Source organism: Podarcis bocagei (assembly GCF_964188305.1).
Source record: "Podarcis bocagei genome assembly, chromosome: 6".
Lineage (NCBI taxonomy): Eukaryota > Metazoa > Chordata > Lepidosauria > Squamata > Lacertidae > Podarcis > Podarcis bocagei.
In genome coordinates, this window is record NC_138130.1 from 95,276,869 (window position 1) to 95,301,558 (window position 24,690).

Sequence of the window (24,690 nt, forward strand, 5' to 3'; positions counted from 1 at the left end):
GGCCCCCGTCTAGCCCTGTCTGCCATTTGGAGGGATCACTAATGCTTTTACTATCTTAACCCTGATCAATTCAAGTCCTAACCATTTGCTTGTTTTCTCGCTTCCCATCGCCACATCCCGACACACTCGCTGATCACTTTTCTTCAAGATGCACTCCTTTGGCTGCTGTGCTGCCACTGATTTGAAATCATATCAGAATTGGGGCGTGCAGGTTTTTAAGTCTTGACAGGGGCAAAGCTTGCATTTTGTGTAATTGGTAAGTAACTCTGTTTAAGGAGGAGGCTGAGGTTTCATCTAGCTGTTTTTGTTGTTTAGAATATGGGTAGGCAAACTAAGACTTGGGGGCCGGATCTGGCCCATGCGCCTTCTAAATCCAGCCTGCGGACGGTCTGGGAATCAGTGTGTTTTTATATGAGTAGAATGTGCCCTTTTATTTAAAATGCATCTCTGGGTTATTTGTGGGGCCTACCTGGTGTTTTCACATGAGTAGAATGTATGCTTTTATTTAAAATGCATCTCTGGGTTATTTTGGGGGCACAGGAATTCATACATTCCCCCCCTCCGCAAAAAATATAGTCCGGCCCCCCACAAGGTCTGAGGGACAGTGGACCGGCCCCCTCCTGAAAAAGTTTGCTGACCCCTGGTTTAGAAAGTACTGCCAGAGTCCCCTCCCTCCACTTCCTGGTTAAGAACACAAGAGACCTGCTGGATCAGACCATTCCAGTCCAGCCTTTCCCAGTGACCAATGAGATCCCTCCGGAAAACCCTCGAGCAGAACATGAATAGAATTGTAGAGTTGGAAGGGACCGTGAGGGTCACTGAGTCCAACCCCCGGCAATCTAGGAATCACGACTAAAAAGAGGGAGTTTTCCCTTGCTTGCATAGTTTGCAGTTGAGGCATCAGATTAAAGCTCGTACATTGCACCTTTTTCTCAATATTAACTAGTTCACATTTATTTAAAGCCTATTACCATCATTGCTAACATTTCAAAGAAATTGATTGCTTTTTTGAGGGGAAAGCTTGTATTCCAGCTGGAACTGCAACCTTGAATTGATTAACCGATTGGCTGAAAATCTTTTCAATTAGGCAGTAGAATCCTTTTTAAACAAATGCCTTTTTAATTATAAATACATCACACGCCAGGCAACATCTTAGAAGAGGCATTTTATCCCCACTCTCATCCAGAAGGGAGTTGCCTCTGTGAAACTAGCTGCTGTGTCGCAAATGTACCATCTTCTGCTTAGTCGCATGCTGATTTTATGCAGATCTGGCCCATTCATTACAATCAATTTGACTGACTGAGGCTTCTTTAATTAGGCAGTTTTGCAACAACAACAAAAATTGGTTGTCTCTTGCAGACCAGCAGCTGCCTAAAACAGAAGACCTTCAGGTGCCAAAAGTTGGCTCTGCAGACCTTGAACAAGGTAAGCAAGCTGTGGTTGAGGCTCCGAGTGCTAAAACTGTTTCCAAATCTGACAAATACACTGCTGAGATATTGAAGGCAGCCGATGAGTCCATATCTAAGGTGCTCGACTGGTTTAAAAGAAGTTCCAGTGATGATGAAAAAGAGACGCTTCCGCAAGACGCGGGACTTGCAGAGGAAATGGATATACCCAAGGCAAGAGAATCTGCTGCAACGGCAAAAGATAAAGGCTGCCGTTCAGATATGTTAAATCTGCATTCTTCTGTACATGAAGGAGAAGAGCCAACCAGCAAGGACTATCAATTCCACGAAATGGTAAACGTTCCAGGTGGGTCGCTGTTTACAAAGGATGGAAGTCCAGGCAGCCTGTTACTAGAATATCAAAGCAAAACAGGGGAGGTTGCTTCCTCTCACTCCCAAGCGCAGGACATTCATTTAAATGAAAGAACACGTTTTCAGGCCATTGGCCAGCCTGCAAACGAGAGAGATGAAAGGGCTGCGGGAGGCAAGGTTGAAACAGAGGACAACAGTGCTTTGTGCAAAGAACCGAAGATGTTGGAAGATGCAAAGGGAAAACCGGGTTTAAAAAGTGTTGGCTCTCCTTTTGGAAAAGTAACAGAAAGGGGAGATGTTATGCCCGATAGGGAGGAAGGGGTTAAAGCTTTTTCGGAAGGAGCAGGCTCTGAGCATCGATCTGAAGAGCTGTTTAATGAACCTAAAGGGAAAGAATCTGGGCATTTAGATGAGAAAATCATGCAACACCCCAGTAGAGGGAATCTCCTTACCTTACCTCAAGATGAATCCAAAGAATCAGAGGTTCCAAGAAAAGTCAAGAATATCAGGGCTTTCTGGGAAAGAGAGGCGATGAACCCAAAGCCTGCAAATAAGGAAGGCCTATTAAGTGAAAGGACTCCTGGGAGTAACCGGATACCAATCTATAAAGAGGAACGCAGCAGAATAAAACCAGTGGGTGGATCCTCAGGATATGTTACTGGAGAATCTGATAACGAACAAGGCACATATAATTTAGTAACCTTCAGAAAAGTTGAAATTGGTGCGGATGACTCGGGACCTGATGATAATGGCATTAAGTTGCCTTCAGGGAAAGTTCGACCAAATATAATGGATAAATCCAAAGGGGGCCGTATTGTTGATGAATCTGGCAAAATACCCCTAAGTGACCAGAGGAATAATGCATTTGCAGAGTTGCTGGATGCAAATAATTCGTGCCCAAGACCCAACATGGTTCCCTCTAAAGAGGATGGAGGTTTACAAGCTGACGGTTTGGAAACGGAGAGAGCGTCATCTGCTCTGCAGCAGAAGCCACACTTTAAGATTCACGCTTTAAAGGAAAAAGCAGACGAAGAGGCAAAGGCTCAGATGCTCAATCCTTCGCAGTTCAAAAGCCTGAGAAACTTTTGGGATGGGGGTACTAAGCCGCAGAGCGAAATGGATGAAACCAAGGTGAAGGCGACTGTTCCAAGGGGCAGGCAAAGTAGTACAGGAAGGTATCTGAAAGAGTTGGAAGAAGTCAGGGAAGGAACTAGCCAGGCGGTGTTGGAAGGTGAACAGCAAAAACCGATCCTCCAAGGATTTGACGTGAAGGAACAAAATGTATTGGAAGCAAACCGTGTTGTCCCAAAACAAGCAGGAGGGACAGCTCTCTCCCCATCAGTGAATGCTGTGCCATTAGGAAATGTAGAATTTGCCGCTGCAGAGGGAAAGACTGTGCATCCGGTGGAAGAGTATATAGAAAAAACAAATGTTCCATCCAAAGTACAGCACAGTCTGTTTAACAGTGGCGTGCAGAAACTGTTGAAAGAAGCATTTCAGGAGTCCTTGCTGGCTTATCCTCTGGCTGACAAGAAAGGGGTTCCACAGGTGGAGTTAGCAACAGAGGTGCAAGCATCTTACAGTGACCAGAATCAACAGCAGGGGCCTGTTTTTGCAAGTGCAGATGGAAAAGTCTCTGAGGTTGCAGAGACTATAAGCAGAACTTTGGTTCCACCAAAAGCTGACACCACTGCTTTTGTCACTAACTTAGAGAGGCTGCTAAAGGACACCTCAGATGAGAGCTCCTCACCTAGTCGTAATATAGTGGCAGATGTTTCTGAACAAGCACGTTCTCCATGGGAAAAGAGGCGTTTTTTTAATAAGGTGATGGAACGCAGCCGTGACACGGATGAAAAAAATAGCAGAGTGGAGTCCTGGGAAACAGATGGAACAATACAAAAAAATGTCCCACCCAAGGATAGACTCATATTTAAAAAGCACTTGGGAGATTCATCTGGATCAACAGAAGATTCAGATATGGTGTCTGGAAAATCTCCAAAGAGGGAAGAAGGCCAAAGGGATCTAAATGCTACTTCTCAGGAAGAATTCTTCCAGATTCCTTCGCCAAAACTGATACTGCCTGACGCTCATCTCGCCAGTCAGAACAGAGCAAACTCTCCCACGAAAGAGGTTTTCAAGACAGCGGCAGAAGCTAATGTTCCATTGAAACGGCAAGGCAACGATTTGAATGCCAAACTAGCCTTTCTTTTGGAGGAATTGCCAAAAACACCCACAAATGAGAGTATTTTGAAAGCACAAATTGACAGTGTCCCTGGGGGACTGCAGCAGAGGTCTTCTGAGCAGGCGACCAGAAAGATCATTCCTGTTTCACCCCAAATGGCCAATCCTCCTAAAGAGACTGATGGTGGGACACTTGACCAAAGTTTAGATATGGACGAAGACAGTGGCAAGTTATTGACTACAATGCAGGGTGGGCCAGCAGGAGAGGCAGCTGTTCTGTTGTCATTTTCAAACCAGGAAAACATAAGAGCTCAAGGGAAGGTTGGTGAGCAACCTACAGAACTGGCAGAGACGGTCGTGAAAACTGTTAAACCAAATTCGGCCGAGCATGTGGCATTTAGAGACAGTTTAAGCAAACTGCTTAAGGAGAGCTCTGAAATTTTGCTCAAAGACATTGCAGTTCCTAAGCCAGCCCATGGCTCATTACAACCCCATCAGAACACAAGTTCAATTTATGATAAAGAGATAATTGAGATGATAGAAAAAGCTACTGCTCCCTCCAATTTCAGGCAAGCTGAACTCAGAGCCAACTTCCAAAATCTGCTCAAGGAAGATGCTGAAGTTCTTCCAAAAAGCCAGAAAGACTCAAGCAGCGGTCATGGGGCACAAACAGAGAGTGAGTCTAATCGGACTGTAGATTTAGTTTTCCCGCAGGGAATTGGCTATGGTCAAGAGATTAATGAAACTGTAAACAAGGAAGTTGCCCCATCCAAGTTGAAGCAAAGAGAATTTAATTCAGGCTTCCGGAAACTCCTTGAAGAAACTGCCCAGATGCAGCCTTCTGAAATGGGATGGTTGGATATCAGAATGAAGGAGAACCTCCATGGTGCCCATGGCTCAGATAGCATGACGGGCCTTCTTCCCCAAGAAGCAAATGAAACTGTAACAAAATCTGTTGCCCTAGAAAAAGACGGTTCTGTATTCAAATCCAGCTTAGAAAAGCTTTTTGGAGAAATCTCTGGTGCTGCTTTGCTTCTGTCCAATGAAGAAGAGAAGAAAGTGACTGATGAGTCAGGATTTCAGGTAGCAAATGGAGGTTTAGCCGTAAAAACGCAAACGTCTGTTGAGAGCGTGCCGAGCGACTTTCGAACCGAGGTTAAAATACCGCTCAAGGGCAAGGCTTTCAAGCAAGATAACCAAACTGCAGACCGAGAAAAGTTTTCTGGCACCCCTGAAAGGAATGCTGTTTTCCAAAAAACTATTCAGCTTAACCTAGCATCACCTGAAGCCCCGCTCCTGGGAAGGAGGGAAGATTCTTTCACTCTTGCCAAGGCAGGTAAGAGGGAGGGTGAATATGAAAAAGGGAGAGAAGATTCTGCTACTGCCAGTGCCTGTTTCGATGGTGGAAGTGAAAAAGAGGGTGCGGAAGAGGGGAACCCCCCTAAAACAAGACAGGTTGAGCTGCTGCTTGCCACCCGTCACGCAGATGGCAACGAAGAGGATGAAGATGCCAGGAGCGTTGAATCCAACCTTTCAGATGAAAGCCGCAATTCTTTTGTGGGTTTCCAAAGAAGTTCAACTCGTGAGCAGTTTTTGAATTATTTGATCTTATCTCTGGGTGGTGTGTATGCTTGATGAAGATTAACCCAAGGGGGAAATATTTTTAGTACATTAATAAATCAATAGGAGACAATTAGCCCCCCAATGTCAAATATTGGATACCTTGTTGAATCAGGGGTATTGCTAGGTACCTAGAAGATGCTGAGGCACATGACACAAATATGCCTCTGGCAAATTTAGGTGGCAGGTGCCTGGTACCCTGTTGGCACAGTGCTTTTCTGTGCACTCGGCCACCCTGTAAACAAAGTCCTATGGTTTAAAAAGTGTGTTTTGGGCACCAGATCCCTTTGCAGGTCTGGAGAACCTTTGACCTTCCAGATGTTGCTGAGATACAGCTCTCATCAGCTCCACCTCCAGAAACCGTGACCAATGGCCAGGGAGGATGAGAGCTGCAGTTAAGTCACACCTAGAGAGCCAAAGGTTCTTCCACACCTGGTCTAGTGCAATAAACCCAAGGGCACATCCTAACAATTTGCCTTTGCATCGTTTCTCTAAGGTAGTTATTCCCCCCCTTCTTGGGACTCAGAGTCTTTTCCAACCCTTCACCTTGGATTAAAAGCAGGACATACATAATGCTTTGCACATTTGTGTATTTTCCCATTATCTCCCAGAACAATGGATAGATGTCCTCCTTGCAGCTGCACAATAGGCTTGCTAACATTTGCCTCTTAGAATCCTGCCCTTCCCTTTACCAGTCAGTTGGGGCTCAGGAAGGGGGCTGTGCTCTCTAGTCAATGGCAAACATGGTGCCCTCTAAATCAGCGTTTCCCAAACTTGGACTACAGCTGTTTTTGGACTACAACTCCCATCATCTCAACTTGGACTATAGCTGTTTTTGGACTACAACTCCCATCATCTCTAGCTAGCAAGACCAGTGGTCAGGGATGATGGGGATTGTAGTCCAAAAGCAGCTGGGGACCCAAGTTTGGGAAACACTGCTCTAGATGTTGTATTCCAGCTTCCAGCAGCGCCAGTCAGCATGGCCCAGGGGTCAGGGATAATGGGAGTTGTAGTCCAGCAACATCTGTCAGGCAGCATGATGGCTGCATTTATTTATTTGACTTATTCATTGCTTCACACAGAAGCAATTTTAAAAAATAAAATGATGTGTGCTACATAACGGCTTAATCTTTCCAGTTCACACTTTAGCTCAGCCTTCTTGGTTCCCTGGATATTGTTGGACTATAACCCCCATCATTGCCTCCCATCATGGCCGTCTATCAGGAATTATAGGTGTTGTAGTCCACCTGTATCTGAGGACCCAAGGTTGCCTTAGCCTCTTAGCTGAAACACCTGTGGGTTCCTACCCACCAAAGCTATTTATTTATTTTCTTAAAAGGGCTATGCTTGTTTAAGGTACATGCCTGTGCGTTGTGCAGTGTTCATGTGTTTTTGTCTTGAAACAGGTTCGGAAGAAGAACTAAACCCTGTAAAGGAGGCTTTGAAAAGGAGTTCAAATAGGCAGATCCCTTCCAAAAGTCTAGAGGACATACCATCAGCCACATCAAGTGAGCAAAAAAACTTGTCTGACATCTTCCATACTCCTTGAAGGTTTTCTTAGAATTCTTTTTCCCACCTGCCTCGCCGTTGTTAAGAATTGCCTTTGGAAGGTCTATGCATCCCAAGCTACTTTTTTTTTAAGGGTTGTATCCAATGTAGCACCAAGTTAAAGTCACTTAATGGTGTTCCTCTGGGGAAATGTGCCGCACCAGCATAATGTAGATTGTGCAAGCACTGGCACCAACTATAAGGGACCCTGGGCTTCCAGGCACCCACAAAAGCCTGCCCGGCTCCCAAAGGGCCTCTGACGTGACTTCCAGTGCTTCATGAGGCCCTGGAAGTCATGCTGAAGACCTTTCAGGGCCTCAGAAGTGGCATCCGAGGCCTCACGGGGCCTCCAACACAACTTCTGGGAGAAACCCTGCAAGGCCTCAGACGCAACTTTTGGGGCTCCTAGGTACCCACAAAGTAACTGCCATGTAGACTGTGCTAGACAGGATGGCATGGCTGCCTCATTTTTTTAAGGTGCAGCCTTCATAAGAAAAAGGCTGCTTCTGTGTGTTTGCTCCCGAGTTAGCATCTTTCTTTTCCACCTCTAGAGGCCTATGTTGAGAGCCCACAGCGACCTCCCTAAACAGCAGGAATGTCTAACTATGTCAACGTTTCCCCCCCTCTTGTGCAGATAAAGGAAACCTCCCAAAGGAAGATTTAATGCTTAGTGCGGAAGATGGTAACTATTTTATTTGTGCCTGCATGAACGTAACCTGCTTCAGTAGTGTTTCTTCGTTCTTAGCAGCAAAAGACTTTCCTGCCTGCCAGGTTTTTAGATAAGAGTATTGCATGATTTAGACTCCTGAGTGATGTTCATCTGTGTGTCTATAGTGCTGTTGGGGTGTATGGGAGGGGTTGTGCCTCTGTTGGGGGACATGCTGTTCTCCTTCTGGGGCAGTTTGTCCACCTTGGGTCCCCAGCCTGCACTCAGCTCTCACCTGTGGCTCCTAGATGCTGTCAGCATGCGACAGCGGCCACACCCCAGGAAATGGCTTTGACTGGCCAGCTGAAACAGGTGAGGCCAGCCAATGGGTCTCAAACCCATGGTGAGTTAGGGACTTCCCCTGCTTGCGAAGACAGGCTCTGGCGGATTGAGTGGACAAGACCAATCGTGGCTCCAACAGTCAAGAAGGCGGTTTCTGCATTCTGCAATGCAGTAGGCATAGAATTCTGAAGCAATGATTGGGGGGGAAATAGCTGAGGCATCGCATTCATAGTGTCAGGTTCACCTGTGATTATAGCACAGCCAATAGCGGCATCGGAGTGTGACAGTATTTAACGTTGCAATTTTGACCAGATCAAAAAGCAGATCAGCCTGATGAGAACGCTCCAGGAAGTGAGTAATAATGTCCCTTCCTGCACACAGTAGCTAAAACCTTTTGTGGCTTCACACACTCTTGTTGCTGCTAATATTGGCTGACTAATAATACATTTGGAGTTTGTTCTTGTTCTTGTTGTTGTTTTACTAATGGCTTGTATCTTGTAAAGCTACTTCTGCAGCAGGACGTGCATATTTAGCGTGGGGTGTGTGTGTGTTCCATTTGCTGTTTGCAGCCAAGTTGTAATTCACGGACTTGCTGTGGAATGGGAAGATCCCTGAACATTGAGCCTTTTAGAACTACCTCCTGGGATTCTTGCAGCATCAAAGCTTGATAGTGATACTGGATGGGAAAGGGAAGGCCCAGTAAAGAAGAACTGGCAGCATCATGAAAAAGGCTCTTTATATTCCTGAATAGCACAATGCTCCATCCATAGCTATAGGACCAGGGGGCAGAAGGACAGTCCCATACATCTTGCTAGGTGCAGGCAAAATTTGTGCATTTAATTCAGCCCTCTATCAAGAATGGTTGGGTGGCCCTTTGTATGCCTCCTTCCATCAACTCCTGCAGCCAAGCTGTTGCCAAACATCTTGCTTTCCTTTCCTTTGGACCACATTAGTAAGGGTCTTGTTGTCTGGGCAATCCAGGACCTCCATATACACTGCCCAGGATTGCGCCCAAGGGAGGTCACTTTGGTGCTGCTAACACAGCTGTTTAGCATCACCCCCAGAGGCACATTCCATTTCCTCTTCAGACAGACAGATGCCAACAACGATACTGAGAACCCACGACTGTAGATTTCCAAGTACTGACATTTGAAATACTATCTGAAGTCAAATATCTGGGGAGCCAGTGCCACGTAGTGGACAACATGCAAGAGGAATCTTGGGTTCAAATCAATAATTTGGTGGTGGTGGGGAGTTAATGTGTTAAGCAGGGGAAACCCTGTTCTGCCATAGAGTCATATCAGTTCCTGGCTAGAGAAAGAGTCACTTCAGACATAATGAAGTAACAGGAGATACTTGCACTTTATTTTAGTGTCTTCAGGTATCGTGTGTGGGAGGCTTGGTAAAATATACCCACATCAGAAAAAAAACAATGTGTAAAAGCCAATATGGTGCCCTGCAGATGTTGCAGACTGCATACACCATTCAATCCCAGCCAGCATGGCCAATGGGAGTTGTAGTCAATCAACATCTGGAGGCCATTGTGCCCTGTATAGGATGGCTGGAAGTGTTGGAAGGGCATGCACAGCTCGCGTCCGTGTCCTTCGTTGCAGCTTCCTTGTGATATGTGTTGCAGCTCCTAGTAAGTGCATCCTGCATGTTGAAGTTTCTCATGCATGTCTTCATTCCCCTCCCCCTCCAAAAGCAATCTATGACTCGTCCATATCCCCCGTCCCCCCGTATTAGAATCTAATTAGCTCTCTAAACAAGAACTGCTGCTTTTTTCCAGTTTCCACAGCACCTTCTTTCCCTGATAGCCAGTTCTCACATCCGGAAAAAATCAAAAGGATGAGCAAATCAGTCCCAACATTTACACAGGAGGAGGTAAGGGTTTTTGTTTGCTTGCTTGTCTTTTGCTCGTTTGAGAAATGCAGAATCTTGACTGCCTACTTTCAGGGAGTGCTGACTGGCTCAGGAGAAATACTGCAGCCTTGAGTCTTCTGACACTGTTACTTAGCTTGTTCCTGAGAGGTCAGGGTAGAGGAGTCTTGGGGATTTCTGCCAGTGTATCAAGCAATGTCCTGAATCAAGCAACGCAGCACCCCTCCAGATGTTGTCAGCTGGAACTCCCAGCATGCCTGACAAATTGTCACAATGGCTGGGAAGCTAGGAAGGTGCCTTATACTGAATCAGTCTGTTGATCCATCTAGCTCAGGAATAGCCAATGCATCACCTTCCAGATCTTCTTGGACTACAGTTCCCATCAGCCCCAGCCAACATGACCAATGGCCAGGGATGATGGGAGTTGTAGTCCAGCAAATATCTGGAGGACACCACATTGGCTACCCCCTGGCCCACACTGGCTGGCAGTGGCTCTCCAGGGTTTCAGGTGAGTCTTTTCCAGCCGCACCTGGATTGAACCCAGGGACCTTCGGCAATGAAAGCAGAGGCTATGGCTCTTTCTGCTGATGGGAAATGGAGTCCAAGAATGGCACTTGCTGCTTGCCCTGATCTGAATCATAAAGGCTAAACTGTAAAGCTAAGCAGGGCATCCACACTGAGTAGTGTATTGTCTCTGAGGTAGGAGTTTGGTGTCTTACTGCTCCAGGAACAGTGATGGCAGCCGATATACTGAAAACACATTTGCCTCTTTCTTAATTTCTCCATGATTTATATATTTGAGACAGCGAAGTTCTTGCATGCTATTCATTAATGGTTGTCCCCTACAGTTTTGCATCGCAGAATGGCAAGCCTACTTTGGCAGACCTACTTTGTTGAAATTGTGTGCCGCATGGCAATATATTTCACCACTTTTTGAACACCTGCACATACTTCTTTTTTTCTCTTTGTGTAATATCTTGTAGAGCGATGACAGAGAAACAGATACAGCTTCAGACAGCAGTTACCCACTTGGCAGAATCAAGAAGAGCCCCAGTTCGCTAACCAATCTTAGTGGCTCTTCTGGCTTGGCGTCCTTGTCTTCTGTATGTAGACGAAAGCTTTAGTTAATAACACTGCTTTTGCTAATACTTCGTTTTCTTTAACTCTGCAGTAGCAGCAGAGCCTCTGTTTAATATTGTGATGTGTGATGCTTGATGCTATTGCAGTTGACTGTTAACTAGTTGTAACATCCAGATTCTTTTCGCTATCTGAATTAACTTCTCATTTCCCATTTTCTGTTCAGCCTAACCTTTTGGGGGCCCTTCAGAGCATTTGTAGTTACTGCTCCTAAACATTCATTTCAGTGAAATTATAAGCCTGAGTTTGCCATTGAAGATATTCTTGGCAGGGAGCTGTAGCCAACCCTGGTGCCTTAATAGTTATGCAGCCAAACCATGGCTAAGGAATCCATGGTTTGGTGTTAGGTTGGAACTGGGAGATCATGTTTTGTGATTAACCACCAAACCACAATTGGAAACGATGGTTTTTGGCTGGCAGGATGTCTGAATAGACAAACCATAGGTAGGCACATTCCTATTGTTCCTGGAGAAAACAGGAGTCATTATATGAACCTTGTGAAATTCTATATGCTGATACAGAATTATGATCCTGTTCTGGCTTCCTATAGTCCATGAGAGTTCAAAGTAGACCAAAGTCCTATCTCAGCCCTGAATTTGCTGGGCAGACTCAAGTGAGCTCCTCTTGCGATTCTTAGTTTTTTAATAAATAAATCTGTAAAATGGGAATAACAGTGACCTCTAGCATAACATCATTTGTGAAAAAGCAATATGAGGGTTGTAAAGCAATTGTTATGCCGAAAGTGCTATAACATAATAGTGGATAACCAAGCTGCCAATCACTTTATAATTTATCAGGTCTGAGCACAAATTTCTAAGTGGTTTGTGAGTACAGGCAGGAAGGCAGATGGAGGAAAACTGCTAGCATATCTGAGAGCAGAGAGCGATATGTATATTTTTTTCTGGGTTCCATCCAACAAAATCACTCTTTGCATGTGTAGTGTTTGATGATTTCCCATCTGGTTTGAAAATAAGCGTGCATTATTTGAATATAAGCTGTTCTCTCTCCCTGGGGTGACATCTGTAGAGGGACTCTGAATTCTTCTTTGCTGCCTTCAGCTATGCGTAGATGAAGTTCAGCCATGAACTTAGATTTATTTCCCACCTTAAAAGAGTCTGCAGGAAGGGATAAGGATTTCTTTTTTAAGGGCTTGTTCTCTGCTCCGTGACTTCTATAGGTCAGTACCAGCGTGATGAGCATCTACAGCGGAGACTTTGGGAACGTGGATGTGAAAGGAAACCTTCAGTTTGCTATTGATTACGTGGAGCAGCTGAAGGAACTTCATATTTTCGTCGCCCAGGGCAAGGACTTGGCAATTGCAGATGTTAAGAAGCAGCGTTCAGATCCGTAAGTGTAGGTGGAGGGTGCTGTGTGTGTGTGTGTGTGTGTGTGTGAGAGAGAGAGAGAGAGAGAGAGAGAGAGAGAGAGAGTATGTCAGTGTTTCCCAACCTTTTTTGGGCAAAGGCACACTTGTTTGATGAAAAAAATCTCGCGGCACACCACCATTACAGCCCCGTGACGTCAGCGCGCAGCGTCACGCCGGGAGGGATGCACGAAAGTGAAAGTTTTCAATTTTTTTCCCCTCCCCCTTGCCGGGGAACCTCCAAGCTTTGGGGGTGGGGGGGGGGGAGGAGGCAGCAAAGCGAGGGACTGAGGGACCCTAACCCTAACCCTCACCGATCACCCGGGAAAGCATGCGAACGAGGAGCCCCCGTGTCCTGCTCCCGGCAGTGGACGGCACAAAGCGAGGAGGCCTGGACAAGGCAGCACGCTCCCCGCTCTCGCTGCATCGGGGCTTTTCTCCTCCAGGCCGCTTTCGAAGTCCCCTTCTCCGCTCCCAAGAGCCGGAGCCGCTGCTTCCAGGCCCTGTCCGAGCCCCGACGTGGCCTCACTTCGAGGAGCGCCTGTTGCTGGGGACGGGGCTGCATCCCCCTCAGCCGCCGCCTCGCTTCCTTCCAGGAGACCCGACGGCTCCCCCTCTCCCGCTCGCCCTCCTGCGCCCGCAGCAGACCGAGACCTCCCCGCCCCCGCCCGGCTCGGCCCTACCTGGGCGCCTCCAAGCCCGGCCGGCTCCGCGTCGCGCTCCACGCCGGGCAGCTGCAGCGGGGGCGCGCGGCGGCCCGGCTGAGCGCGCCCCGGAGCCGCCGCGCCGTCGCTCGCGAGTCCCTCCGAGAGCCCTCGGGACTGACTCCGGAGTCGCGAGGCGGCGCGTCGCCCAGGGAAGGGGCGGCTTCCCACAAGTCCTCCGGGAAGCAAACGCCCTCGCCCGCCTCCCTCCAGGCAACATCTCGCGGCACACCAGCCAACATCTCATGGCACACTAGTGTGCCGCGGAACACCGGTTGGGAAACACTGGTGTATGTGTGTGTATTCAAATCTAGCAGTTCGAAAGCATGTTAAAGTGCAAGTAAATAAATAGGTACCACTCTGGCGGGAAGGTAAACGGCATTTCTGTGTGCTGCTCTGGTTCACCAGAAGCGGCTTAGTCATGCTGGCCACATGACCCGGAAGCTGTACACCAGTTCCCTCGGCCAATAAAGCGAGATGAGCGCCGCAACCCTAGAGTCGGTCACGACTGGACCTAATGGTCAGGGGTCCCTTTACCTTTATCAAAGCACAATTATGCAAAACTTAACGTATATAATACAAAATTGCCAAGCTGCATCTTTGAAACAGATTACTTTAAACCAGCAAAAGTTACAAATGTGGTCTAAACAAAATTAAAAAAATTCCTTCCAGTAGCACCTTAGAGACCAACTAAGTTTGTTATTGGTATGAATTTTCGTGTGCATGCACACTTCTTCAGAGATCTCCTCCAAACTTTTCATTCCAAAGGGCAGTAGAATTGGCCCATTTTGCCAGTAAAGTTATTTTCAGATCTTTTGTTTCCTCTTACTTGATTGTAGCATTCAGTAGCATATTTACAGGGTATTGTACTCTATAAAACCAATCAGACAGGCGTGGGGAAGAATCTCACTCTCCAGCATTTGAAAGCTGACAAATTTAGTGGAAGCCAGCAGTGCTGAAATCATTTGACCATCTTCTTCCTAAGGAGAAGTGTGTTTGCCACCTTGAGCTACTTGAAGGTAAGGCATGATATAAATAGGTGAAACCAAGCAAGACTGAAATGATCTTGCACAGAACAGTTTTTAATAATAATTTAAAAATTATTTCTTGCACAAGCGGGTATCCCGTTTCTGACGTTTCAGGCCTGGGAACAAACTTGAGTGCTTCGTAATTATAGATACCCTTTTGAAATTCCCAGTGTAAGATTGGCCTGTTCAGTTTTAAGGCTTGGAGAGCTACAGACAAAAGATGCTCGTTTTGCTCTTGGGTTTCCCTGAAAGCCTTCTTGCAGATTCAAATGTTACGTTAACCAGACTGGTGGTTAAATCTCCTTAGGTATGTGAAGAGTTACTTGCTACCGGAGAAGTACAAACTGGGCAAAAGAAAAACGTCGGTGAAGAAGAAGACGTTGAACCCTGTCTTCAATGAGATATTAAGGGTAACTTGTATAATTTATAGTGCCAGAATGAATGCAGCACATAGTCATGGTTCGTTTAGCCTAAGCATGGTTTGTTTGAATGTGCGAGCCCAGCTCAGTAAACTACCGTATTTTTTGCTCCACAACACTCACTTTTTTCCTCCTAGAAAGTAAGGGGAAATGTCTGTGCGTGTTATGGAGTGAATGACTACGGATGGCGGGGGGAACTGCTGCAGTCGTGAGCAGAGGATCCATGGTTCCCCTTCCTTCCCTCCTCCGTGGCTCGCTTTGCTCGCTTTGAAACAGCAAAGCGAGAGAAGAGCCACTGAGTGGGGAGAAGAGAGGGACAGAGAGCCTGGTTACAAAGCACGGATCCTCATGGATCCTCAGGATTTTTGCACTGGGTCACCCCAAATTCACCATCAGATCACATAGCATGTCCATGGCTACAGCTTGCACACAAAAAATCACGCACCCACTGTTGCCTGGGGCCGCAGTGGTGCAAAAACGTGGTTACAAAGCATGGATCCACATGGATCCTCAGGATTTTTCATTGGGCTACCCCAAACTCACCGTCAGATCACATGTCTGTGGCCACAGCATGAACCACAAAAATCATACATCCACTGTTTCGTTTAGAATATTTTTTTTCTTGTTTTCCTCCTCTAAAAACTATGTGTGTGTTATGGTCGGGTGCGTGTTATAGAGCGAAAAATACGGTAATTCATTTTCTGAATGATAGCTTGGTTTAACCAGTAGAGAACAGCACAGTGGGGCAGTGGTGCTTATCTGACCTCCTTACAGCTGAGTAAATGGGGAGGTGGGCACGGTGCAAACACACTGGCAGGAGTGAGTGCCAGGTCAGCTCTGCTGGTGCTCCATTGTTCCAGTAAGGTAGATGCTGGCAAAGTAAATCCAATTTACCCCCACCTCTCTGTTGGAATAGCATGCTTCCTCTGCAGCTCACAGTTCTAATGCACAATTCTAATTCTGTAGATAAATGCATACTATTGTAAACAAAAATTGCCCTTTTCCCTTATGGGGTATCCAAGAGCCAATATAGAGTCCTTACATAGGTTCCCTATTGGTAGGAGAGAATAACAGAGGCCAACCAGAGAATATTGAGAAGCAAAGCAGCTAGTATTCTTGATCTTTATTGATCTGTTGCAACAGGGTGCTCCCCTCACCCGCAGGAGAGGAGGAGGGACCCAGAAAAATGGCGTGCAAGGCCTTATAAAGACTTTTGAAATTGCCACCCTGTAGATCAAGACCACCCCCAGAAACATCATACATACATCACAGAAGGGGTGTAACCTAAGACCACCCCACAGATCCATCACACCTACATCACAGAAAAGGCGGTCTTAAAACAGAAATTTGAATGTTATTTTTCTCCTGTCTTCGTTTATCTCCTGTCTGGCAGGTTACTTGATTGGATTGCCTGGGTAGCCTGGCCAGTCTTTTGTAATGATAAATACTTAGTTCCTGGGCCAGGTCACAGGCTCACACCCTATTCATATCTTAAATGTGCCCTTAAGACAGGATTTGTGAGGAAAGAGACAATGGGGAGGTTTCCCACTTTGACCTTGTAGAGAAAACATTTACTCAGTTTAGGAATCAAAATGGTTCCAGGTTGGTCTTCCTGTGCTGATCTATGTACATGCTTGGTTGGTACACTTATGAACATTACCATATATCTAAGACTTCAAAATTCGTATCACAATACTTAAAGCATCTGTTTTGTCTCCTTTGCAGTATAAAGTTGACAGGGCTCTCCTGGCGTCCCAGAGGTTGAATGTCTCCGTGTGGCACAATGACACGTTTGGACGTAACAGTTTCCTGGGCGAAGTGGAGCTGGACCTGGGAGAATGGGACTGGGATGACAGGCAGAACAAGCAGATGATTTGGTACCCGCTTAAGCCAAGAGTGAGTTAATGGCTTTTGGTCCATGATGAGCGTTGTTGGGCCAAATTCTCTTCTACCCCTCAATGATTTCATAAATGAGTAAATAACAACAGCCAAAATTCTCTACCAGTTTATAATTCCTGTGCTATCATTTACATTCATAGGAAGTATTGTTTTCATACCAACAATTATCACTGAAATTAATAACCTTGCCCAGTGTGATGAATTTCTCCTTTGGCTTCTGTATAATTTTCACCAGTGCTGCAACATGTAATCCACAGGTAGGCAACGTGGTGCCCTTCAGATGCAGTAGGACTCTGGCTCCCATCAGCCCCAACCAAACCAACATGGCCAGCAATAAGGGATGATGGGGTTTGTAGTCCAACAACATCTGCAGGGCACCACGTTGGCTACCCCTGGTGTAGCGGATTAAAAATATTTCTATTAAAAGGGTGTCTGAGATTTAACCTGGAAGCAGATGTAAATCTTTCCCAACACATATTTTCCTAAGGTTGTTGTCATGCTGCAGTTTGCATGGCCCCCAGTAGGTGGCTAATTAAATGTTTCTTTTATCAGCCGATAAGCTCAGTTTGCACCCATTTTCCACACAGGATTTGTGAAAACACACAAATAAGAGATGCTACAATAGTAGGTTTCGTGGACAGTGGTTTTTTTTGGTTTTTTTAAAAAAGATAGTTTTTTAGGCAATATATGTCAATACAGAGGGAGTGGGTGGCACTGTGGTCTAAACCACTGAGCCTCTTGGGCTTGCAGATCAGAAGGTTGGTGGTTCAAATCCCCACGACAGGGTGAGCTCCTGTTGTTCTGTCCCAGCTTCTACCAATCTAGCAGTTCGAAAGCAGGTAGATAAATAGTGCAAGTAGATAAATAGGTACTGCTGCGGCGGGAAAATAAACAGCATTTCCATGTGCTCTGGCACTCGTCACAGTGTCCCGTTGTGCCTGAAGCAGTTTAGCTATGCTGGCCAAATGACCCAGAAAGCTGTCTGTGGACAAACGCCAGCTCCCTCAGCTTGAAGCGAGATGAGCGCCACACCCCATAGTTGCCTTTGACTGGACTTAACCATCCAGGGGTTCTTTACCTTTTACCTTTATATATCAATACAGTATTCAAAATGAGTAATAGCAATGTGGAAAGCAACTGAGTATCAATAATGGCAATTACAAAAAACAAAAACTGGATAATTAACATTAGCACTATCATGTTCTTAGAACAAGTTAGAAATTAAATAGCAGTAATTAATAATTTAACCAAAAAGAAGAAAAAGAAATGAACCAACATAATCTAAGGGTTTTATTCAATGCTAGTCATATTTAAGTTATTTGATCTAAGTTTGTCACGTTCAGTAATTTCAGTGTGTCTATTCTCAGTAAAATTTACTTGAATGTCACCCATTGAAATTAATGAGTTATTCATTAACTTCAGTGGGGCTACTCTCGAGTATGACTAGCATTGAATACCACCCATAGTTAATAGGAGCTGTGTTTTTAATGTCCCATTTATTTATTCAGTTTGAGAAGACTCATATTCATATCTTCTCACAAAATTTACAAAAACAAATCCCTCTCTGTCTTACTGTTCCAGAGTTCCGTAAACATTGCCCTTTCTTGTGTAATTTTCTTTTTCCCTTTGAAGACCCCAAAGCATCTTGAGTAGGAGGTTGCCTGTTCCCGTAATTAAATAAGCCATTCCTTTAAATGGGGGCATTCCCTACTCCACTCTCACCCCAGTATTTTCAATTCCTTGCAGCTAAATCATGACATAATGATTTCTTTCTGTCTTCTGGAACTGTGTCTTTGAGATACGTTAGTAAATCTATTTTGGGGTCTAATTGGACCACATGTTTCAAGATGTTGCTTATATTACATAGTCAAAATAAAAAAAATCCTTCCTGTAGCACCTTAAAGACCAACTAAGTTAGTTCTTGGTATAAGCTTTCGTGTGCATGCACACTTCTTCTGTGTATCTGAAGAAGTGTGCATGCACACGAAAGCTTATACCAAGAACTAACTTAGTTGGTCTTTAAGGTGCTACAGGAAGGAATTTTTTTATTTTGACTATGGCAGACCAACACGGCTACCCATCTGTAACTTATATTACATAGTCATTGGTTTCTTGTTTTGGTTTGGTCAGACTCCACTAGCTGGTCTTAATCTGGAGAACAGAGGGGACATGAAAATAGCTCTCCAGTATGTTCCACAGCCTATTGGGGGTAAGTATCTTTCTGTTACCCACTTTCCGAGTTGGCTTCATGGGGTGTTTTGCCTCCCTAATTTAATGGCATGTCATTCAAACCTGGCAAACTATAGTTCACTCAAACTATGCCTTGGCTGCAAAGCAACCACAATGAAACCATGGCTTCTGGTTGTGTTACGGGGTCCTCACCGCAGGATCACATTCACCCGGTGCTATACCAGCTGCACTGGCTCCCGGTGGGATACAGGATCAGGTTCAAGGTGCTAGTTTTAACCTTTAAAGCCCTATACGGTCCAGGACCCTCGTACATATGGGACCGCTTCTCTTGGTATGTCCCATGGAGGACCTTACGGTCTTCAAATAAAAACATCTTGGAGATCCTGGGCTACAGGGAGGTTAGGCTGGCCTCAACCAGAGCCAGGGCTTTTTCAGCCGTGGCCCCGATCTGGTGGAATGCTCTGTCACAAGAGACTAGGGCCCTGCGGGACTTGACATCTTTCCGCAGGGCCTGCAAGACAGAGCTGTTCCACCAGGCCTTTGGCCAAGGCACAGTCTGACCCCCTCCTTCTGTAATCCTCATAGAACTCTAGCCCAATGGTTGCCGTTAATTTGACTCTGAATTTTAGAATGAATTGATTTTAGAATGTATTTCAATTAATTGACTGTGATTTTATGTAAACTGTGTTATTTTTACTGTTGTTAGCCACTCTGAACCCGGCTTCAGCTGGGGAGGGCAGGATATAAATAATCTTATTATTATTATTAAACAGTTGTTTGGGCAAACCATTGGTTTCCATATTCAAATGAAATCGCATAAACCACGGCTTGTTGCAAACCAGGGATGGAGGCCTCACTCCCATGAGGGAAGTGTTTGAGACAGCCTGAGGCCCCTCACTCTTTAAACAGTAAACTAAGGTTGGCGCTGTGGGTTAAACCACAGAGCCTAGGACTTGCCAATCAGAAGGTTGGTGGTTCGAATCCCCGCGACAGGGTGAGCTCCCATTGCTTGGTCCCTGCTCCTGCCAACCTAGCAGTTCGAAAGCACATCAAAGTGCAAGTAGATAAATAGGTACCGCTCCAGCGGGAAGGTAAACGGCGTTTCCGTGCGCTGCTCTGGTTTGCCAGAAGCGGCTTAGTCATGCTGGCCACATGACCCGGAAGCTGTACGCTGGCTCCCTCGGCCAATAAAGCGAGATGAGCGCCGCAACCCCAGAGTCGGTCACGACTGGACCTAATGGTCAGGGGTCCCTTTACCTTAAGGTTGTATTTGACCTTCCTCTAAGTTTACTTGGCTATGAAGTAGTATGGAGAGACTCCTAGATGTTGCTGGAATTCTGTGTTGCTTGCTAAGTTCTCCCTCTGTGTAGCTGGTGCAGAAACCTTCGGTGACTGAATGGTTAGCTTACAATGGGTCAACCTCAGGCTGGAGGCAGCTAATCCTGCACACCATCATCTGAACCGTTACTGTATCATGTGAGTGTGACCTTTGAAGATGGCACCTGAGGCCCTACACATAGATGGTGCAGAGAATCAAACCATCGTTTGCCTGTGATTAGTGGAGCACTAATGCATGAAGATGTGCCATTGTTCCAATCAGTCAGTCAGATTGTACGTAGTCAGTGGCCATTGCAAAATGAATCACAAAGATGGTTGGGGTGAGGGTGACCTTGGGAAGAGGTTTGGTCTGGAGTGTGTGTGTGTGTGTGTGTGTGTGTGTGTGTGTGTGTTGTCTTGTAGGACAGAGAGGCCTGAGATGCCTGATCCATGCTGCATTCAATGTCTTCGCAAGACTTCAAAGTTTTGCTGTGTATCTTATTTGTTGTTAACAAGAAGAAACACAGAGAGGGAAGCTTTGAACAGATCAACCAACCATGTTGTGTTCTGTTTTCTTTCTCCTTTTTTTGTCTGTTTCAAAGGTAAAAAACCTCCAGTCACTGGAGAAGTCCACATTTGGGTGAAGGAATGCAGTGACCTCCCTGTCCTCAGGGGCAATAGACTCAACTCTTTTGTTAAGTGGTAAGAACAGGGATTCAACCAAATGAAGGTGTAATTTGGCAAGGTTGGGTGACTGACACTTGGAGCAGGTCCTGGGCACTACCAGAATGCCAGGAGGGAGACAGCAGTGAATCACACCACCCAAGTTGGAGTTCACTCTTTATTAGCAAAACCAAAATTGACACAGGAGTGTCAGGCCTAATGAGCCCAGCAACTCATCTCTGGTAGGTCTTGCCCCCATGAAATAGATGCTGAGACTGTAGGTTCTTGCCTCCCCATAGCTGCCTAATTCCCTTCCTCTCCAGAGTTTTCCCCAAGCAATCTGAGACTGTGCCTGCATGAAGTGAACTTCTCCGCCCTTTTCATGCCTCTCTTGGTTCTGGGAAACCAGGGGGAGGGGAGCTTGTCACAGCAATAGGGGGAGAAACCCACTTCAGCAGCCTGACTCATATCTGCCTCTTGGCCTCCCTCCTCCCACCCTCTTGCGTCAGCTTCTGCCTCTGATTCTGGACTTCCCTCTGCCACAGATTCTCCCAGCTCACTAAGCCCTGTTACCTCCTCAGCTTCTGACACCTCTTCCTCCCAGTCTTCTTCTGATCACTCATTATTGTCCCCCATCACTCCCCGGGCTCTGAGCCTTCTTTCCTTGGTGGTTCCCCAGCTGGTTCCTTCCACCATTCCTCTGTCTCCAACCAGCCAATGACCCAGAAGCTCTTTATTATCCAGAGCAGCTCCCAACATGTTTGTGGCAATTTCTGTCACAACATCATAGCCCCTGATGGGCTGCAGCTGTGAAATCAGTGAAGATGCGTATCAACAAGATATTGAAAAAATGAGTTCAGGCATGAGCCTGCATGCCTCTCTCTGTTTAATGCACATGTGGCAATAGTACACCTGCAAACTGAACATCAATGTACCACCTCTTGTTGCCTGAGATGCAAGGGGAGGAGGTTTCCTGTTTATTTTTTGCAGATTTATAAACCGCTTCATGACAAAAGTAGCCAAAGCACACACAAAAAAGTTAAGATAAAATATATAATGCAAAAGATTACAAACCCACTAAACTTAAAAATAATATAAAGAGTTATACAGTTAGATACCATATTGGCCCGAATATATGCCACGCCCACAAATAAGCCGCACCTTTAAAATTCAAGGGGGGAAAAGGAAAAAAGACAATACCCGAAAAGTTACAATCGCTAAAATCACAAATCACTATTCAATTGCTACAATTCCACAGGCACTCACACCCATAAATGGCAAATGTAGAAGAAAATCCTACGGGTAACAGAGAAGACCCGCAAGCTCGCAAATCGGCAAAAAAACATTTTTTTGTTCCGTTTAACCATTTGTCTGTTTCAGCAGTAATATTGTAAAACCCAATTTTTGTAAAGTTGTGAATTTAAGCCACACTTTAACTTTTCACGGTCAGAATTTGGGGGGAAAGTGTGGCTTATATTCGGGTCAATACAGTAGTAGTTCCACAAGATGGCTAGGTCACCTCTATCAGTGTTCCCTCTCTGTTTTATCGAATTCCTTCTTTCTTGGTTGCAGAACTAGTTTCTCTCTTTACTTCCACCAAAAGTCACCCGCCCACCCCTGATTACTGGGACAACAACAGTTTCTTGTGTGGTATGAACTAAGTCTCAAGTGTCTAAGATTATTCTCATGGTCATTTTTCTCCCTCTTCCCACTTTTATCCGAAGTACCATCCTTCCAGACACAAGCAGGAAAAGCCGTCAGAAAACAAGAGCTGTAGCAAAGACAACAAATCCAGTGTTCAATCATACAATGGTCTACGATGGCTTCAGATCTCAAGATCTGAAAGAAGCCTGCGTGGAGCTCACTGTCTGGGATCACAACAAACTAGCCAATCACTTCCTTGGAGGCCTCAGGATAGGCCTTGGAACAGGTAATTTCAGATAAGTCTAAGTTCTCCCCACCACCCTAGTGCTAGTAAGTGGGTGAAATTTCAAAATTATTTTTTTTGGGGGGGGGGGACTACAGAGATACAATAGTCATCTTCAGATATTTTAAGGGCTGTCACATGGAAGAGGGAACAAGCTTGTTTTCTCCTGCTCTGGAGGGTAGGGCTTCAAGTTACAAGAAAGGAGATTCTGGCTAAACACCAGGAACAGCTATTATAGTAAGAGCTCTTCGACAGTAGAACGGTCTCACTTGAGAGGTTGTGGACTCTCCTTCCTTGGAGGTTTTTAAGCAGAGGTTGGATGGCTATCTGCCATAGATGCTTTAGCTGAGACTCCTGCATTGCAAGGGATTGGACTAGATAGCCCTTGGGGTCCCTTCCAACCCTACAGTTCTATGATTCCATGACCCAATGGCTTTGAAACAAAGTGCTCTTGAAATATTGGGCAGGATTCACCTCACGAGCCCCATGTAAGGATTTCTGCAACAAGTGCTGGATCTGCACTGATCTTAAAAAAAAAAAAAACAAAAGCTAAGAAAAAACATTATGTAGCTCTCAATGCAATTTTCCATTGACCTCTGTACATCGCCCCTTTGGTGTCACATTTGATAAAACATTTATAACATTATAAGGGACGCGGGTGGCGCTGTGGGTTAAACTACAGAGCCTAGGACTTGCCGATCAGAAGGTTGGTGGTTCGAATCCCTGCCACGGTGTGAGCTCCGGTTGCTCGGTCCCTGCTTCTGCCAACCTAGCAGTTCGAAAGCACGTCAAAATGCAAGTAGATAAATAGGTACCGCTCTGGCGGGAAGGTAAACGGCGTTTCCATGCGCTGCTCTGGTTCACCAGAAGCGGCTTGGTCATGCTGGTCACATGACCCGGAAGCTGTACGCCGGCTCCCTCGGCCAATAAAGTGAGATGAGCGCCGCAACCCCAGAGTCGGCCACGGCTGGACCTAATGGTCAGGGGTCCCTTTACCTTTATAACATTATAACTCACCAGTACAGATTTGTCCAAGGTTTCTCCTGGTTGTAACCCAGTGCGTACTGCTTAAGGGAGATAGCTTATAGCACTTTGCAGTTACTGTTGTGTAAATGACAGATAAAAGGCAATGCTAATTCAATGTTTTTTTAAAAAACCCACTTCTTTAGGTAAAAGCTACGGTACTCCAGTAGACTGGATGGACTCTACAACAGATGAAAGCAACTTATGGGAACGAATGATTGATTCTCCAAACACCTGGGTTGAAGATACGCTGCCACTCAGGATGCTGATGATGGCAAAAACGCCGAAATAGGATGATGCACCTTTTGGACGCTTCCTGATTGGCTTGCTGGCGTTTGGGTGGAAAGAAAAGCCAGGCAAAAACAGAGAGGAACTTGGTGTGTGTGTGTGGGGGGTGCACATTGGCTGATATATTCATTTGTAATTTCATCAGAGGGCATATGTGTCTGCAATACAATTTTAAACTATTTTACTAAATGCTGCTTTGATAATGCATGTCAACTCCTTCCTGCCCTCAGGTACTGTTATTAAAAATTAAACTTTATTAAAGATGAATTAAAACTGTAAAATATATATATTTAAAATATTGTGTACTGTTGCCTTCTGTGGCCGCCTTGAATAGCATATGGGGGGGGGGGAGTTGGCGATTTCACTAAATGAGCTAAATTTCAGCATGCATTTACTGTCTTCCACTGGCCCACAGTCCCCAAAGTGAACATGTGAATGCACCTGCCAACGTGGTGCTATTGTGCGTAAAGCTGAATCTAATTGTTGCATGTATCCTACCTTCCTTTCAAAAACGGCCTTTTATTGTTCAAATTGGGAAAATCTGTACTTAGTGGTTGCAAACGTGGATGTTAATGGTAAGCATTGGTGTGGGATTCAATCTCTTGTGTATTAGGCTGGAACGAGACATTGCATCTGTGTTTCACTGAAGAACAGCCACCCCTGTGTCTTGCTTCCCTCCCTCCTCTAAGGCCTAATGACATGACAACATCTGGCAGAAAGAAGCATCTACACCAGTGGTGGCCAAACGTGGCCCTCC

The 24,690-nt window shown here is 45.6% G+C and overlaps 1 protein-coding gene across 12 annotated transcripts in view; it reads left to right on the forward strand.

The window, feature by feature from the left end:
- SYTL2 (synaptotagmin like 2) overlaps positions 1-24,229 on the forward strand; it is a 65,083-nt gene extending 40,854 nt beyond the window's left edge. For 7 of the 12 annotated variants that reach the window (XM_081197279.1, XM_081197282.1, XM_081197274.1 and 4 more), the window contains 13 exons: positions 1,360-1,425; positions 6,965-7,066; positions 7,741-7,788; positions 8,407-8,445; positions 9,884-9,978; positions 10,959-11,078; positions 12,290-12,459; positions 14,515-14,617; positions 16,352-16,522; positions 18,656-18,734; positions 20,635-20,734; positions 22,420-22,625; positions 23,792-24,229. In XM_081197279.1, the coding sequence (XP_081053405.1) occupies positions 1,360-1,425; positions 6,965-7,066; positions 7,741-7,788; positions 8,407-8,445; positions 9,884-9,978; positions 10,959-11,078; positions 12,290-12,459; positions 14,515-14,617; positions 16,352-16,522; positions 18,656-18,734; positions 20,635-20,734; positions 22,420-22,625; positions 23,792-23,937 (1,445 nt within the window). In that variant the 3' untranslated portion in view covers positions 23,938-24,229. Of the gene's footprint in view, positions 1-1,359; positions 1,426-1,454; positions 5,521-6,964; positions 7,067-7,740; positions 7,789-8,406; positions 8,446-9,883; positions 9,979-10,958; positions 11,079-12,289; positions 12,460-14,514; positions 14,618-16,351; positions 16,523-18,655; positions 18,735-20,634; positions 20,735-22,419; positions 22,626-23,791 lie in introns of those variants that run through there. The other 5 variants (XM_081197272.1, XM_081197275.1, XM_081197277.1 and 2 more) reach the window with 5 other exon arrangements.
- Positions 24,230-24,690: the final 461 nt, after the last annotated feature.